Here is a 19,766-nt window from a genome sequence, read left to right on the forward strand (position 1 = left end):
TACAGCATAGTACAGGGAGGGAGCACACACTACATACAGCACAGTACAGGAAGGGAGCACACACTACATACAGCACAGTACAGGAAGAGAGCACACACTACATACAGCACAGTACATGGAGGGGCACACACTACATACAGCATAGTACAAGGAGGGAGCACACACTACATACAGCACAGTACAGGGAGGGAGCACACACTACATACAGCACAGTACAGGGAGGAGGAGCACACACTACATACAGCACAGTACAGGGAGGGAGCACACACTACATACAGCACAGTACAGGGAGGGAGCACACACTACATAGTACATACAGCACAGTACAGGGAGGAGGAGCACACACTACATACAGCACAGTACAGGGAGGGAGCACACACTACATACAGCACAGTACAGCGAGGGAGCACACACTACATACAGAACAGTACAGGAAGAGAGCACACACTACATACAGCACAGTACATGGAGGGGCACACACTACATACAGCACAGTACAGGGAGGAGGAGCACACACTACATACAGCACAGTACAGGGAGGGAGCACACACTACATAGTACATACAGCACAGTACAGGGAGGAGGAGCACACACTACATACAGCACAGTACAGGGAGGGAGCACACACTACATAGTACATACAGCACAGTACAGGGAGGAGGAGCACACACTACATACAGCACAGTACAGGGAGGGAGCACACACTACATACAGCACAGTACAGCGAGGGAGCACACACTACATACAGAACAGTACAGGAAGAGAGCACACACTTCATACAGCACAGTACATGGAGGGGCACACACTACATACAGCACAGTACAGGGAGGAGGAGCACACACTACATACAGCACAGTACAGGGAGGGAGCACACACTACATACAGCACAGTACAGGGAGGGAGCACACACTACATACAGCATAGTACAGCGAGGGAGCACACACTACATACAGAACAGTACAGGGAGGGAGCACACACTACATACAGCACAGTACAGGGAGGGAGCACACACTACATACAGCACAGTACTGAGAGGGAGCACATACTACATACAGCACAGTACAGGGAGGGAGCACACACTACATTCAGCACAGTACAGGAAGGAGGAGCACACACTACATACAGCACAGTACAGGGAGGGAGCACACACTACATACAGCACAGTACAGGGAGGGAGCACATACTACATACAGCACAGTACAGGGAGGGAGCACACACTACATACAGCAAAGTACAGGGAGGGAGCACACACTACATACAGCACAGTACAGGGAGGGAGCACACACTACATACAGCAAAGTACAGGGAGGGAGCACACACTACATACAGCACAGTGCAGGAAGGGAGCACACACTACATACAGTACAGGAAGGGAGCACACACAAGTAGTGAAACACAGACACAAGGCACCAGCGCAGCAGAATCTGTGCCAGTGGCCAATCCGCCCTTGATTACATACATAGCCACCACATTACGGGGGTCATTCTGACCCGTTCTCCCGCTGCTTTTTATCGCAGCCTAGCGAACGGGTACCCACTGCGCATGTGTTGGCGTCGTAGTGCGCCAGCGTATGCCAGGCGGCCGAAGGCCGTAGCGGGGCTGCGATCACCTCTGCCTGATTGCAGGCAGAGGCGGTCGCTGGGCGGGAGGGGGCGGAACGGCAGCGTATGACCGCCATTTCGTGGGCACGGTCCGGCCAAAGCAGGCGTGGCCCGCATTGGCTGCGTGATGACATACACGCTAAAGCTGCGCTGGTCGGGAGCTACTCTGGAAGTGCAAAGGCATCGCCGCTGTGCGATGCATTTGCACTTCTGCGGGAAGAGGGGGGGGGTGGCGGCACTGACAAGCGGGGCGGACTAGCCCTGTGCTGGACGTCCCCCCGCATGTCAGTGTGAATGATTGTAGCTGTGCTAAATTTAGCACAGCTACGATCATCTAGGAATGAGGGCCAACATACATAGCCACCACATTATTACAGGAATTGCACCACATTACACGAATAACACATCACACGTATAGCACTGTATTACGGGGGGTAATTTCAAGTTGATCGCAGCAGGATTTTTGTTAGCAGTTGGGCAAAACCATGGGGGTCATTCCGAGTTGTTCGCTCGGTAAAAATCTTCGCATCGCAGCGATTTTCCGCTTAATGCGCATGCGCAATGTCTGCACTGCAACTGCGCCAAGTAAATTTGCTATGCACTTAGGAATTTTACTCACGGCATTTTCTTCGTTCTGGCGATCGTAATGTGATTGACAGGAAATGGGTGTTACTGGGCGGAAACAGGCCGTTTTATGGGCGTGTGGGAAAAAACGCTACCGTTTCCGGAAAAAACGCAGGAGTGGCCGGAGAAACGGGGGAGTGTCTGGGCGAACGCTGGGTGTGTTTGTGACGTCAAACCAGGAACGACAAGCAGTGAAATGATCGCAGATGCCGAGTAAGTCTGGAGCTACTCAGAAACTGCTACGAGGTGTGTAATCGCAATATTGCGAATACATCGTTCGCAATTTTAAGATGCTAAGATTCACTCCCAGTAGGCGGCGGCATAGCATGAGCAAATCTGCTAAAATCCACTTGCGAGCGAACAACTCGGAATGACCCCCCATGTGCACTGCAGTGGAGGCAGATATAACATGTGCAGAGAGAGTTAGATTTGGGTGGGTTATTTTGTTTCTGTGCAGGGTAATACTGGCTGCTTTATTTTTACACTGCAAATTAGATTGCAGATTGAACACACCACACCCAAATCTAACTCTCTCTGCACATGTTATATCTGCCTCCCCTGCAGTGCACATGGTTTTGCCCAACTGCTAAAAATATCCCTGCTGCGATCAACTTGGAATTACCCCCTACATGTATAGCATCGCACTACATGTGGTATCCGGACTCCAGGTGACAACAAAAAGGTCGACACACCTTAGGTCGACGCCAAATGGTCGACACACCTTAGGTCGACATGGAAAAAGGTCGACATGCGGTTTTCAATTTTTTTTTTCCTTTTTGGAACTTTTTCATACTTAACGATCCACGTGGACTACGATTGGAACGGTAATCTGTGCGGAGCGAAGGCACCATGCCCGAGGGGACGCGGTGCACTAATTGGGGTTCCCGGTCACTCTACGTAGAAAACGACACCAAAAAAACATAAAAAACTCATGTCGACCTTTTTCCATGTCAACCTTGTTCCTGTCGACCTTTTGTCCATGTCGACTAATTGGCGTTGACCTAAGGTGTGTCGACCTTTTTGTTGTCGACCTGGAGTCCCAGACCCCTGCATGTATAGCACCGCATTATACAAATAGCACCACATTACACGTATAGCACCACATTATACAAATAGCACCACATTAAATACATAGCCACCACATTACACACGTAGTCACTGCATTACATACGTAGCCACCGCATTACATAAATAGGCCCATCATCATGGACAGACATTGGGCAGCTATAGGGCTGTGAGTGCTGCCTGATCAGCTGGCTCCAGAGAACAAGGTACATCCTGCTCCTGTCCAGTCCCCAAACCATACACTGTGACCGGGGACGCCCTAACCCTTACACCAACATGATAATGCAAATAATGTAATTAAAAATAATCTCTATGCCGGGTCCCCTTCAGTGCTCAGTCGCCGCTCTGGCCAGTTAAGTGAGACTGTGGGAGCTAATGTGGCGGCGGGTGCAGTGAACACGGCTCCGACCATCGCTATGCTGCTACTCCCAGGCTGGGCTCATTGATGAGACCTTTGGCCGGGGCCAGGGAGAGGATGCTGCTGGGCTGGTTAACTTTCTCCAGGTCCCCCATTGGTAGAACAGCTTCACCACTTTTCTTGGCTAGCGGCACCCAGAAGTCCTTTCTAGTCTAACTTCCGGATTGCGTTCCAATGAACCGCAAGTACTGGAAGCCCAGCCTGAGTGTGAATCGGTCTAGCTGAGGGGGATCTGCCCATCAAAATCGGTCATGGTGTCCTGGCGGGCCCCCTTCCTCCCCATGGACTGTTGCTCCTGGCTTCTGGCTCCATTGTCAAATCATCAAACTACTGCTGAGCATAAGTATATAGCCACCCATTCCATGACAGAATGCACCTTTGGACTATTAAAAACAAGGTTGATCATTCAGGAGGGTTATTTTTATTTCATTTGGCAAAAGTCTGATATTGTGCTCTGCTGCAATTGCATAATTGTACATTAAATAAACCACTCCCCCAGATTATGCAATAAACAGGCAGCAGGCACAGGTTTTGTTACCAACAACTTTGGGGGAAATTCAGACTGCATCGTTGCAGCGGTAGCGATCGCAGTCTGAAATTTTTTTGTGGAATGCGCACACGCACCCCAGGAGCCCAGTGAGATGCTAAAAGCATCTCAGGGCTGCAATGGCCTCTGCCTGATTGACAGGCAGCGGCTGTCACAGGACGGGAAGGGGCGTGCTAATGGCGTTAGAACGCATTTGGCGGGGCGCGGTTCGGACAATGCAGACGTGTCCGGACCATTTGGGGGGGAGGCCGTGGCAGCTGCATGAAGTCACATGCAGCCGCTGCAACATGGGTCGCCAGAGTGCAGGAGCTGCGCAGGCATGGAACTACTCGCCAGGTGCAAAAGCATCGCCGCCATGCACCAGTGCGGGGGGGGCCAGACATGCGGAGCGGACTAGCTCTGTGCTGGGCGTCCCCCCGCATGTCTGAAAAAATGATAGTAGATATGCTAAATTTAGCACATCTACGATCAGATCTGAATTAGGCCCTATGTGAACACAGAAAGTGGAAGGCAGGTTGGACAGCAGATTAGGGCTATAACTATTTCAGTTATATATATATATATATTTATTTTTTTTAAATAAAAAAACACCCACAAAATTTGAATAATCAGTAAGGTTTTCATGTATAAAACATTATAAAGAGAGAGCTTCTCCTTTAATTATTATGCATGTGATACATTTTGACCAATAGGAAGCAATGAAGTTCTGTTTGATTTTGTTGGGGATTTTAAGTTTGATTTTGGAAAGGATTTCATAATCTCAACACAAAATAACTTCTAATAATAATCATTAAAAATTGAATTAGATTTTAAAATCGAATGCAAAATCTATTTTTAGTAAATGAGGGATTTTTTTAAAGGGATTTTTCAGTTTCAATAAAATTGATTTCAGTAGATTTTTTAAGATTCATAAAAATGAATCCCAAATTGAACTTTAGTAAATATACCCCTGGTGGCTTCCTCATATACTGCCTATATGATCATAAAATGGGAGCTGTGACATTGCAAAAAGCTTAAATTAGCATAACTGATACTGGGGCCAGCATAGGGCTCACAAACCTGAACGGTCTTTATACATGTCGGAGAAGAAGAAGAAGAAGAAAGGACTCTGGTCCAGGCTTCCAACTTACCGTCATTATTTGTGTCCATCTGTTTGAATATTTTCTCTGTGCGTTTCTCTGGCGTGGACTCGTCCTCTGGCATCTTCATTACAGAGGAAACCATCTTATAAATTGCCTATAAAACCAACATGGACAGAAATATTGTATTATGAATGCTAGAAATCTGCTCCAGAGATCTCGGGAAGAGGGGTTTTACTGCACAACGATCATCTATATTTTATCACTGTGGGTTTCTGGAGTCAGCACCTTGTCCTACAAATAATAGGATTTTGGTACTTACCGGTAAATCCTTTTCTCCTAGTCCGTAGAGGATGCTGGGGACTCCAAAAGGACCATGGGGTATAGACGGGATCCGCAGGAGCTTGGGCACACTGAAAATACTTAAGACTGGGTGTGAACTGGCTCCTCCCTCTATGCCCCTCCTCCAGACCTCAGTTATAGGAACTGTGCCCAGGAGAGACGGACATTTCGAGGAAAGGATTTTTGTGTAAACTAAGGGCTACAAACATACCAGCCCACACCACAACCATACCGTACAACGGAGTAACAGTAAACCAGAGAACAGTATGAAAAAACAACAGCAACAAGCTGAAACCGGAAATACACAACCCGTGTATAAACTAAGTGAACCGACAAAAGAACACTACAAGAACAGTCCGCACTGGGATGGGCGCCCAGCATCCTCTACGGACTAGGAGAAAAGGATTTACCGGTAAGTACCAAAATCCTATTCTCTCTTACGTCCTAGAGGATGCTGGGGACTCCAAAAGGACCATGGGGTTTATACCAAAGCTCCAGACCGGGCGGGAGAGTGTGGACGACTCTGCAGCACCGACTGAGCAAACGCAAGGTCCTTGTCAGCCAGGGTATCAAACTTATAGAACTTGTGAACCCGACCAAGTAGCCGCTCGGCAGAGATGTAGAGCCAAGCCGCCCCGGGCAGCCGCCCAAGACGAGCCCACCTTCCTGGTAGAATGGGCTTTCACCGACTTCGGCACCGGTAATCCGGCCGAAGAATGAGCCTGCTGAATCGTACTACAAATCCAGCGTGCAATAGTCTGTTTTGAAGCAGGATGACCAATCTTGTTGGAAGCGTACAGGACAAACAGTGCCTCAGTTTTCCTGGCAACCGCCGTACGGGCGACGTAGATCTTCAACGCCCTCACTACATCCAGAGACCTGGGAACTGTCCCAGCATCCCTGGCCACCGGTACCACAATAGGTTGATTAATATGAAACGAGGAGACCACCTTTGGTAAAAATTGTTGCAGAGTCCTCAATTCTGCCCTATTCGAATGAAAGACCAAGTACGGGCTTTTATGAGATAAGGCCGCCAACCCAGACACCCGCCTGGCAGAAGCCAGTGCCAACAACATGACTACCTTCCAGGTGAGAAACTTCAACTCAACCTTACGCAAAGACTCAAACCAGGAAGACATGAGAAACTGTAAGACCACGTCCAGATCCCATGGGGCCACAGGAGGCACAAACGGAGGATTGATATGCAAAACTCCCTTCACGAACGTCTGAACCTCTGGGAGGGCAGCCAGTTCTCTTTGAAAGAAAATAGACAATGCCGAAATCTGCACCTTGATGGAGCCCAACTTCAGGCCTGCATCCACACCAGCCTGCAAAAAGTGGAGAAAACGCCCCAAGTTAAATTCTTCCGCAGGAGCCTTCTTAAGCTCACACCAGGAAACATACTTCTTCCAAATACGGTGATAATGCTTCGCCATAACCTCCTTCCTAGCCCTGAGGAGAGTACGTATGACCTCTCCTGGAATACCTTTACGAGCTAAGATCTGGCGCTCAACTTCTATGCCGTTAAACGCAGCCACGGTAAGTCTGGAAACACGCATGGACCCTGCAACAACAGGTCCTCTCTTAGAGGAAGCGGCCAAGGATCTTCCACTAGTAATTCCTGAAGGTCCGGATACCAGGCCCTTCTTGGCCAATCTGGAACTACGAGAATCGCCTGAACCCTTGCTCGCCGAATGATCCCCAGTACCTTTGGAATGAGAGGAAGTGGAGGGAACACATACACCGACTTGAACACCCACGGAGACACCAGGGCATCCACCGCACTGGCTTGGGGGTCCCTTGACCTGGAAGCCATGATGTCTATCAGAGGGAGTCCCCAACACTTTGTCACGTCTGCAAACACCTCTTGATGAAGAGCCCACTCTCCCGGATGGAGATCGTGTCTGCTGAGGAAGTCTGCTTCCCAGTTGTCTACTCCCGGAAGGAAGACTGCTGACAGGGCGCTCGGGTGTTGTTCCGCCCAGCGAAGGATTCTTGTGGCCTCCGCCATTGCCGCTCTGCTCCTTGTGCCGCCTTGACGGTTGATATGTGCCACCGCTGTGACATTGTCTGACTGCACCAGGACAGGTCGACCCTGAAGAAGGCTTCTTGCCTGTAGCAGGCCGTTGTAAATGGCTTTTAACTCAAGAACATTTATGTGGAGACCCGCTTCCTGAAACGACCATTTCCCCTGGAAGTTCCTGCCTTGGGTTACTGCACCCCAGCCCCGGAGACTCGCATCTGTCGTCAGAAGTACCCAATCCAGGATACCGAACCGGCGTCCTTCTAGAAGGTGAGACTCTTGTAGCCACCACAGGAGGGAAATCCTGGCTCTGGGAGATAGACTTAAATTCCGGTGCATGTGCAAGTGATACCCGGACCATTTGCTCAGCAAGTCCCATTGAAACACCCGGGCATGAAACCTGCCGAACGGAATGGCTTCGTACGTCGCCACCATCTTCCCCAGAACGCGTGTACATTGATGGATGGACACAGTCTTCGGCTTCAGAAGTTACCTGACCAACAACTGCATTTCTAGAGCCTTTTCGTGTGGAAGAAAAACTTTCTGTAATTCCTGTCGAGAACCATGCCCAGAAAGGACAGCCGGGTGGTCAGAATCAACTGATATTTTGGTAAATTTAGCAGCCAACCGTGCTGTCGAAGCACCGACAGCACCAAGTCCAAACTCAGTAGCAACCTTTCCTTGGACCTCGCCTTTATCGGGAGATCGTCCAAGTACGGGATAATTGAAACCCCCTGCTTGCGAAGGAGAACCATCATTTCCGCCATGACCTTGGTGAACACTCTCGGGGCCGTGGAAAGGCCAAACGGCAACGTTTGAAATTGCTAATGAGAGTCCTGTATCGCAAACCTGAGGAAGGCCTGATGCAAAGGAAATATCGGGACGTGTAAGTAGGCATCCTTTATGTCGACTGACGCCATACAATCCCCCCCTTCTAGGCTGGAAATCACAGCTCGAAGAGATTCCATCTTGAACTTGAAAACTTTCAAGTATGGATTGAGGGATTTTAGATTCAGAATCGGTCTGACCGAACCGTCCGGTTTCGGCACCACAAATAGGCTCGAGTAGAACCCCTCCCCCCGTTGTGACGGGGGAACTGGAACTTCTGGACAGCTCCCTGTCCAGAAGAGATGCTGGTAAGGGCGAAACGAAAAACCGGCGAGGGGGCACCTCCCGAAACTCCAGCTTGTATCCCTGAGATACAATCTCTAGGACCCAAGGATCGAGGCCTGAACGAATCCAGACCTGACTGAAGACTCGGAGACGCCCCCCCACCGGTCCGGACTCCCTCAAGGAAGCCCCAACGTCATGCGGTGGACTTGGTAGAGGCAGGGGATGACTTTTGGTCCTGGGCGCCTGACACAGCAGGCGACTTCCTACCCCTTCCTTTACCCTTTGAAGCGAGGAAGGACGAACCCTTTCCACGCCTGTATTTATTAGGACGAAAGGACTGCATCTGCTGATGCGGTGCCTTTTTGTGCTGTGTGGGAACATAGGGAAGAAAAGAGGACTTACCCGCAGTCGCGGTAGAGACCAGGTCCGCCAAGCCGTCCCCAAACAAGACATTACCTGTGAAGGGTAAAGCTTCCATAGCTCTCTTGGAGTTGGCATCAGCATTCCATTGATGGATCCACAACGCCCTCCTAGCCGAAATTGACATGGCATTGGCTCTTGATCCCAAAAGACAAACATCCCTCGCCACATCCTTCAGGTAATCTGCAGCGTCCTTGATATAACCAAGAGTCAGAAGAACATTATCTTTTTCAAGGGTATCCATGTCAGTGGCTAAATTCTCGGCCCATTTAGCAATAGCACTACTCACCCACACCGACGCCACTGCAGGTCTGAGCAATGCGCCTGTATTAGCAAAAATGGACTTCAGAGACGTCTCCAGCTTGCGATCCGCCGGATCCTTGAGAGCTGCCGTGTCCGGAGACGGAAGCGCCACCTTCTTAGACAAACGAGATAGAGCTTTTTCAACATTTGGAGACGACTCCCATTTTTCCCTGTCATCAGAGGGGAAAGGATACGCCATGTAAATCCTCTTGGGAATCTACCACCTCTTATCCGGCGACTCCCAAGCATTTTCACAAAGAGTATTCATTTCATGAGAGGGGGGAAATTTCACTTCAGGTTTTTTCCCTTTGAACAAACAAATCCTTGTTTCCTGCACCGTAGGTTCATCAGAAATGTGTAAAACATGCTTTATAGCCACAATCATGTACTGAATACTCTTTACTAAACGCGGATGCAAAGCCGCCTCAGAAAAATCGACCTCAGAGTCAGAGTCCGAGTCGGTATCAGTATCTGCCACCTGAGTAAACGGCCACTTCTGCGAGCCTGATGGGGTCTGTACCTGAGATAAAGCCTCCTCTATGAACTTTTTCCACACCTGCGTCTGTGACTCAGACTTATCTAACCTCTTAGATAACAAAGCTACATTCGTATTGATTGTAGTTAATAACGTGAGTAAATCAGGTGTCGGCTGCGCCGACAGACCCAAATCCAGACCCACAACTTCACCCCCTACAACCTCCTCCGGTGAATCACATTCAGCCTCCGACATGTCGACACAATTGATCGACACAGCGACACACACACAAAATGCCTCAGCTAGGGGACAGGCGTATAGTGAAGCCCAGAGAGAGACCCAGAGGGAGTATGCCAGCTCACACCCCAGCGCCTATATATCCCTATAGGGGATATATAATACCAGCGCTGCTAGAATAAACTAATGCACCAGACTGCGCCCCCCCCCTGAGAAATCTCCCCGTTACTTGCGGGGAGCGATGGAGGTCCGGCCCAGCGTCTTCTTGCCGCCGCGTGGAGGAAAGGAAGATGTCGCCGTGAGCCGCACGCTAAACTCTGCCCCTTCCCGGCGGGCTTCAGCGCGCCTGATTTGAAAATGCCGGCGGGGGCCGATGAACGGTGCCGAGGCACCGACAGTGCTTCTGCCGGCTACCCGGACCCCAGTGACCTGCTGCCCAGGGCGCCCCCCCCAGCGCCCTGCGAGTGCCATTCGCGATGTGTGTGGGAGCATGGAGCGCAGCGTCTCCGCTGCGCTGTACCTGGTCACCGAAGTCTTCTGCCGTCCTGAAGTCTTCTGATCTTCTCATACTCACCCGACTTCTTTCTTCTGGCTTCTGTGAGGGGGTGACGGCGTGGCTCCGGGAACAAGCAGCTAGGCGCACCAAGTGATCGAACCCTCTGGAGCTAATGGTGTCCAGTAGCCGAGAAGCAGAGCCCTTAAACTAAGAAGAAGTAGGTCTGCTTCTCTCCCCTCAGTCCCACGATGCAGGGAGCCTGTTGCCAGCAGGTCTCCCTGAAAATAAAAAACCTAACAAAAAGTCTTTCCAGAGAAACTCAGGAGAGCTCCCCTGTGAGTGTCCAGTAGTCCTGGGCACAAAGTTTAACTGAGGTCTGGAGGAGGGGCATAGAGGGAGGAGCCAGTTCACACCCAGTCTTAAGTCTTTTCAGTGTGCCCAAGCTCCTGCGGATCCCGTCTATACCCCATGGTCCTTTTGGAGTCCCCAGCATCCTCTAGGACGTAAGAGAAAAGCCCTTACTATAAATGACTCTGATGTGCATGTTCTCACTATGGTTAGGACATTAATTCTTCTCAAATAAAACTACATACAGCCCTATACTGATATCATTCTACACTATGGATTTAGCAGTCACCGCAAGCCTCCAGCAACAACAGAAACTCATGGAACGTGGACAATACAACATCATACAATGTAGCAAACACTCTGTGGAATAAATGTTGATTTTAATTTTATGTTTTATTAAGTTTTACTATTACTGTTACACTTTTAATTCCAAACTATATAAGGTGGAAAGCAAAGTCTTGCATAGGCAGTAATATGCAAGGCTGGGATAATATTCCAGGTCATTGCATCACCATAGCAGTCTGGTTGCCTCTAATATAAGATCTGGTTATGCACCATGATCTTTAAAAAAAAAATGCACGCACCAATGTAGATGTACATCATTTTTTATTTTACAATATAACGGATTTTTATAAAATTACTTAATGTCCTTGTATCAACAATCGCACAGAGCAGCTTGCTGCATAAGTATGCTGTTATTAAGTTAAGCAGCCAGTGAGAGCGGCAGTTCAATGTATAATGTCATTTGGCTCCAGTCTCATCCCTGAAATGTTTAAAATGATAAATGCTGGAATCTATTTGTACTGTTGTATTTTTTTAGTACAGACATAATTATGTGTAATGTTTTTAATAAAAAAAAAATATCTGTCTATTCTGAATTATCAATTGTTACATGAATCATTTTTGGATGTCATATATATAGCTTGGATATTAACTTTGTCCCTCTAAGATGTTGCCGAACTCTGTGCCTGATTCAGAGATGGAAGCTAATGCAGTTGCAAGTAAGGTTTTCTCGGCTTCGCAACTGCTGATATTCACAAAAGCTGCCGCCCAGGAATTAGAAGAAACGACCACCGGAGCTATCACAACCCATTGCAACTGCGTACACATTTGCAGCCTACAAGTTAGAACAAGGAACACCGGGCTTAACGTATACCTATGGATACGCAGACTGGGCATGGCAGTAGTGAACCAGGGGGGTAATTCCAAGTTGATCGCAGCAGGAATTCTGTTAGCAATTGGGCAAAACCATGTGCACTGCAGGGGAGGCAGATATAACATGTGCATAGAGAGTTAGATTTGGGTGTGGTGTGTTCAATCTGCAATCTAATTTGCAGTGTAAAAATAAAGCAGCCAGTATTTACCCTGCACAGAAACAAAATAACCCACCCAAATCTAACTCTCTCTGCAAATGTTATATCTGCCACACCTGCAGTGCACATGGTTTTCCCAACTGCTAAAAAATTTCCTGCTGCGATCAACTTGGAATTACCCCCCAGGTGCCATGTTTCTGTATGTAAGAGCTGACGGCAGATACATGCCCCAAAATCGCCCACGACACGTCTGCATTTTTTCAACGACTTCACGTTACCTCCCACAGTTACTTCCTGTCAATCACTATGCAATGAAATTCTCATTGTGAACGGGATCGCAGTGGCACCTTGACGTATACGCAATGCCCTCTATGGTGGTCATTCCGAGTTGTTCGCTCGGTAATTTTCTTCACATCGCAACGATTTTCCGCTTATTGCGCATGCGCAATGTTCGCACTGCGACTGCGCCAAGTAAATTTGCTATGAAGATTGGTATTTTACTCACGGCATTACGAGGTTTTTTCTTCGTTCTGGTGATCGGAGTGTGATTGACAGGAAGTGGGTGTTTCTGGGCAGAAACTGGCCGTTTTATGGGAGTGTGTGAAAAAACGCTACCGTTTCTGGGAAAAACGCGGGAGTGGCTGGAGAAACGGAGGAGTGTCTGGGCGAACGCTGGGTGTGTTTGTGACGTCAAACCAGGAACGACAAGCACTGAACTGATCGCACTGGAAGAGTAAATCTCGAGCTACTCAGAAACTGCACAGAGAAGTCTTTTCGCAATATTGCGAATCTTTCGTTGGCAATTTTGATAAGCTAAGATTCACTCCCAGTAGGCGGCGGCTTAGCGTGTGCAATGCTGCTAAAAGCAGCTGGCGAGCGAACAACTCTGAATCACCGCCTATGTCAGAGCAAGTAATGTAAGCCCTCGAGCATGCTGGGATTTGTGCTTCCAGATAACGGACCACAGACTAAAACGGCTGTATCTATTTAGAAGTATTAACAATTTTTCTTGCATTTTCAAAAAAGAACCAAGAGAAGCAACATAAATTAACAAATTTATAGTGCAACCAATTGTATTGCACAGTCCAGTTCCACAAAGGATTAAATGTATATTCATTTTATTTATTAGATTTTCTTTTGATATTACAAATCTGAAAATACCGGATTGTATTTTAGTACACAAACACCCAAAGGTTTGCTTTCCCCATTTACCTGTACTATCTCCAGCATCTCCTCGCGGCTGATGTAACCATTCCCGTCTAGGTCGTACATGCTGAACGCCCACTTCAGTTTCTGCTCTAGCTTCCCCCTTGATGTGACACTCAGAGCAATGATAAACTCCCGGAAATCTATAGTCCCATCACCATTTGTGTCAAATGTACGGAAAACATGCTCAGCAAACTTAGAGGCATCTCCATACGGAAAGAAGTTAGCATAGATCTTCTTGAACTCCTCCACATTAAGAATGCCAGAAGGACAGTCCTTCAGGAAGCCTTTATACCACTCCTGCAGCTCATGATCTGAGAACTCTGTATTCTCGCGTAGATCTTGCAGCATCTCTGGACGGAGCTTGCTGTTCTGCTTCCCCATTGCCTGTACAAGTCAAGTAATACAAAATAAATACATTTTAGACACTTTCACACTAGGAATCAAAGAGATTGAAGGACGAGTATGAGAGCTAGGAATGGCCATACATAGACTAGGAGGCGAGAGTTGACTGTTCTAGTTAACTTGAAGGTTGGGCTCATGGTACATTAAAACCACTAAATTAAAAATCTGAAAATAATCTATCTTCACTGCAAGTCATGGGACATTAAAGGGTACATTTACTAAACAACAGGTTTACAAAGCTGCTGATGATCAGCGGCTTTGACTGACGGAATTCAAAAGGCAATTTTAATTATCTGCATGGTTTTATCATCAATGGTGGCTTTGTAAACCAGACGTTTAGTAGATACACCTTGTAGGGATGGATTCTGTTAGCCGGCTTAAAGCAATAGCCTGGGCTATTCAATTGCAGCCCACGATAAGGCTGCAACTATTAATGCGGTTTTCTGTTTGAGCCTCATCGTGGCTGTTGCAAACAAAACCGTACCACTTATCCCAGAATCTATGGGTTACCGTGGATTCAGTTCGGTATTCCGGTGGTCAGTAGACCGACTCCGGAATCCTGACAGCCAGTATCTCGGCACTGAGTGAAGAGACTCTCCTCACGGGCTCGCTGTGCTCACCACGCTTCAGGCTCAGTGGAAAGCTTTGCTTATCACACTATTCTATTCCACCTCGGGTGTGTGTCGGTATTTACATGCCTGTTGGGATTCCGGCGTCAGGATCCTGAACGCTGGGATCCCCACAGGCAGTATATTGACCGCATCCCGTTACAAGCCTTGCAAGGAAAAGGACTTGTAATTGAATCGCCTTCAGCATAAAAGTCCGAGGCTACAAGCACTTTTCCTTGCTCGACTAATTGATCCCGGCCCTTAGATGTGCCTGCAAAAATATGGGTCCAGGGGCTGGATAGTCCTTTTTGAGAAAGGAAGATTTGAAACAACAGCAGGCTGTTCCCATAAGTGGTAGGTTTTATGTCAAGCTTGTATTCACACTGCAAGATGACATCTATCCTAGCCTCAACCTCGGTCCAACCTGTAGCAGAGCTCATGAAAAAAGCACCAAGGACCTTTGGTCCCTAGGGAGCTTCTCACTTCATGTGATGAACAGTGTACGTCGTTTATTAAGAAGTCGAAGTCTATAGATAGGTGGAGGGATAGAAAGAAGTGACATGAAGTCAAATATAACAATGGAGCGATAAAAAGTAAATCTAAATGTATTACATAGAAATGTTTCTTCAGAAGCCAGAGGCCACAGTGCAATGATCCAAAACAGTAGACCCCACCACACACAAATAAAAATTAATTTGCACTATGAAAATATCTCTAGGATGACAGGACTCAGTTCTGCCATTGCTACTTTTCAATTTAATATATCTGTTTTAGTGAAGCAGAATTTTGGATGTGACTTTTAGCAGAGATTATATTACATGATATTATTCATATAACATTAAACTTCTGAAAATGAAATCATACAGACCTGGATCCAAATATTTCCCTCAACCTAATAAAGATGACCTCATTTCTAAAATGACTGTATACCGATTACCACACACACTCTGTACAGCTAGTTATAAACATCTAACTGATGCAGACCGGTATCGATAGTTTTTTTCAATTTTGCCAAAGGCAATGTTTTTGTCTAAATAGATTCCTCCTTTAACTATGGGGGGCACTGTGGGATAGGCAGTGGTGGAGGAGCCACATGTGGGGCCCACATCAAATAACAGCACCAAAAATAATGTACATATTCGAAAATCGGGTTAGTAATAATTACATCAAATAATAGCACCAAGAATAATATACACATTAAAAAACCCTTAATAATGACATCAAATAATAGCAACAATAATAATACACATTAAAAAGTAGCCCTAATAATAATGCCTAAAATGTAAGCATTATTATTAAAGGTATATTTTTAATAACTCCAATAACTATGCCCACAGAACACTTAACTTATCTGACAAGCATCTCGCACTGTGACAGCTGGGCTTTCCGCTGCCTATATCAGACTGACTCAGAGTCAGACTGACTCAGTCCAGATTTACAGCATGGTAGGCTGCTCACAGCATATGTGATGTCATGCCGTCACCACATGCTGCACTACTGGAAGCTATCAGGGTTGTTAGAAGCAACCAAGAGAAGTAAGTTGTTAGAAGCCAGAGGTTATGTTGGTTGCAATACAGGTGGATCCCCCCTGCGCTACCGGTAGACCACGATCAATGTTTTGCCAGTGTCTGATATAACGGTTTTGGCTAGTAGCAGTTGTGACAACCCCTGCTGGGGGTTATCTGTATATCTCTATGGGACTTGTTCTTATTTTTCCCTACCCTACAGTTTTTAAGACTACAGTACGTCTGGCAGCAGCTCCTAAGGGTTATGGTTGCTCTAAATAGAAATGAAAACTCAAATTAATAAATCTCTCCATTAAGGAAAAATTAAAACAGGAAATAATCCCCTATTTTGGATGAGGATTATATTAATGTACAGGGGAGTTGAAGCTCCACTGGGGCAATTAAGAACATCCTTCACATTCAGGACTCAGAAGACCCAAAAGTTACAGATTTATTTCTATTTTCAAGTACAGACAGTTGGAAGATCTCCTTGCTGAAACTAAAGGTCCATACACATTAGCCGATTTTGAGCACAAAGTACCTTATTTTTGGCGTTTTGAGCTACTTTGAGCTCAAACTCGGCCAGTGTGTATGGCCAGGCGATGAACGGTGAGCGCTGATGCACGCTCCCGCATCCTCGCTGGCCGCTGCCGTCCATCGGGCTGTTTGAACAGCCGAGTGAAGCACTTTCCACAGTCCCCTTGGGAGAATTCTCATGTTTTGTTTTTAAAATGGCAATCATTTACATGGGAAAACCACGTAAATCATTGCCACTTTAAAAAAAAACATGAGAAATCTCTCACTTTCTGATTCTCACACACTATTAAATTCCCCCCAAGGTGTTATAGGCTGCTTAAAAAAACTGTCTCCTGTGAGGACAGCATCCTCTATAGTTGAAGGAACAAACAAATGCACATGGACCATCTCTCTTAAATACACTGTCTCTGTAAACCTGAGTTAATGTGCTCTGGTAATGTCTGGCCACTTAGCTTTTAAGCATGTTTTATGTATGTCTTCATGGTCACTTTATTTAGTCTTTTGTGTATTATATGGTCCTTTGTGGATACAAGCACTGCACTAACTACCATGGGGTAATACGTGAGAGCACAACACCCATAATTTCCTGCATCAACCCAGTTTATTATTTTAATTATATTTGGGTCCTTAAAGGTCGTTTGATACAGTGTTGGATGTGTCTGTCTTCCCTGGTATCAATATGAGCTACAACATGGTAGGCTAGTAAATTGTAGCCAAAACGTAAGCAATCTATTAGGATGTCAGTTTTGGACCTCTTCCTACTTGATCTATCCTGATCTCTTGTTTGGCTCCTACCTTGTACTCCAGAAATGGTTTCACATAGTTCATATCACGGATTATAAACTGCTTCCCTGCCATATCGAGCGCCATGAGATGTCTATCCACAAATCTGTCTTATAGTGTCTGTATGAGTTCTCCATGGAACAGGGTAACTTGGCCAGTGACTACTTCCTTTAGAATCCCTACCCAGCTAAACACATCCATCAGTGCCTTAGCTACAGTGCATCCGGAAAGTATTCACAGCACTTGACTTTTTCCACATTTTGTTATGTTACAGCCTTATTCCAAAATGGAATAAATTCATTTTTCCCCTCAAAATTCTACACACAATACCCTATAATGACAACGTGAAAAGTTTTTTTTTTTTAGATTTTTGCTAATTTATTAAAAATAAAAAACTAAGAAATCACATGTACATAAGTATTCACAGCCTTTGACATGAAGCTCAAAATTGAGCTCAGGTGCATCCTGTTTAGACTGATCATCCTTGAGATGTTCCTACAGCTTAATTGGAGTCCACCTGTGGTAAATTCAGTTGATTGGACATGAATTGGAAAGGCACACACCTGTCTATATAAGTTCCCACACTTGACAGTGCATGTCTGAGCACAAACCAAGCATGAAGTTGATAAAGCTAAATATTTATCTTATATAATACCCTTTATGAGGTCTAAGAACACTGTACGCTATTTACGTATAGAGTACCGTAAGGGTACGCACGTTGCGTAACAATCGCTTAGCCGTAGTCGAGACGCTCAAGCGTCACGTTCGCTCACGGCAAAGAGATCACAGGCAGGCACGCTATTGGCTGCCGACTAACGTAATGATTCGCTATAGCGTAGCGGACGCTCGGGACCACGAGGAGATCACCAGCGGCGCTGACGCTCACAATGTTAAACCTTTATATCTAAACCATAAACAGTGTATTATGCAGTAAGACCTTAGTGTAGTGATAGAGTGTAAATGCAGCACAGTATAACCTTAACTTAAAAGCTGTTCGAGCGTCACCGACGCTCTGAGAATACTTAACACTATAAGAAATACACAGATACCGTGCTTAGGGTCCAACGCCTTATATATATATTATGAATGTTATACTTGCAAAAGAATTAATACAATACAAGTCATACACTACAATATAACATAGACTAACTAACCAGATAACTACACGGGAAATACAATACAATACAATTACGTTTTAAGGGAAAATAAGAGAGAAAGAGGAGAAGAGAGAGAGAGAGAGATATGGCTCACAATAACAGTAAGATCAATATGATTGCGGAGAAAACTTACGCACAAAGGGGAACGATCGCATGCGCCTCTGGACATCCAGCTCCCGATTATCAGCAATGAGAACCGTTGAAGAGTGAGCTGGATGTGATCGGCTTGTCTATTTATGCCCCACACACAATACAATTCAATGGTCCCTACAATCTCATTGTTCATTGGACACAGGAATTCCTCCTCGCATTATAACAAAAGGTCATAGGTTGATTCATACAAGTGCGCTGTGACAATTTCCAACTGCTCAGGTGGGTGGGAAACTAGGTTTCCCGCCGCATGGATAAGTAAGTGCAAATAATAGTAAATGGACATAAACTTCTTATGTCCATAACTATTCGCACGAGCGATTAATCCGCTCCAAACCAACACCGGAATATTGCTAATTAAATACTCTTCCGATGGATACTAAACATCACTGTATGACCCCTGTTGGACCCTTCGTACAATACAAAGAGGGATCTCTCTGTCCAGGAACATGCTACATTAACTAAACTTTCAGAATCTATCAAAGGGACCATGATCTACAAAATACATTATATAGTGAAAATATGTAACGATTGAGTCGCACGCTACGATCACATAAACTCTACCGTAAATGCGCACATCATGCGCCTGCGGGTGCACGCGACAGCGAGTATGCGCACGCACGGGAGAGTGTACGCATGCGCAGCACGGACCTGTATGAGGTGCAAATAAGGTAGTGTGCATAGAGATATTTTTCTGACTTTGACAAAGTCAAAGGAATTGTCTGTAGACCTCCGAGACAGAATTGTTTCGAGGCACAAATCTGGGGAAGGGTACAGAAAAATATCTCCTGCTTTGAAGGTCCCAATGAGCCCAGTGGCCTCCATCATCCGTAAATGGAAGAAGTTTAGATTTACCAGGACTCTTCCTAGAGCTGGCCGGCCATCCAAACTGAGCGATCAGGGGATAAGGGCCCTAGTCAGGGAGGTGACCAAAAACCTGATGGTCACTCTGTCAGACCTACAGCATTTCTCTGTGGAGAGAGGAGAACCTTCCAGAAGGACAACCATCTC

General features: G+C 46.4%; 1 protein-coding gene across 1 annotated transcript in view; it reads right to left on the bottom strand.

Annotated features, from left to right (window-relative positions):
- HPCA (hippocalcin) overlaps nucleotides 1–19,766 on the bottom strand; it is a 112,723-nt gene that overhangs the window by 9,046 nt on the left and 83,911 nt on the right. Inside the window, exons 2-3 of the mRNA XM_063954131.1 lie at nucleotides 13,617–13,997; nucleotides 5,386–5,491 (exon numbers count right to left, since the gene is read on the bottom strand). Coding sequence (XP_063810201.1) covers nucleotides 5,386–5,491; nucleotides 13,617–13,994 — 484 coding nt within the window. The 5' untranslated portion in view covers nucleotides 13,995–13,997. The remainder of the gene's footprint in view (nucleotides 1–5,385; nucleotides 5,492–13,616; nucleotides 13,998–19,766) is intronic.

Source organism: Pseudophryne corroboree, chromosome 2, assembly GCF_028390025.1.
Source record: "Pseudophryne corroboree isolate aPseCor3 chromosome 2, aPseCor3.hap2, whole genome shotgun sequence".
NCBI classification, from domain to species: Eukaryota; Metazoa; Chordata; class Amphibia; order Anura; family Myobatrachidae; genus Pseudophryne; species Pseudophryne corroboree.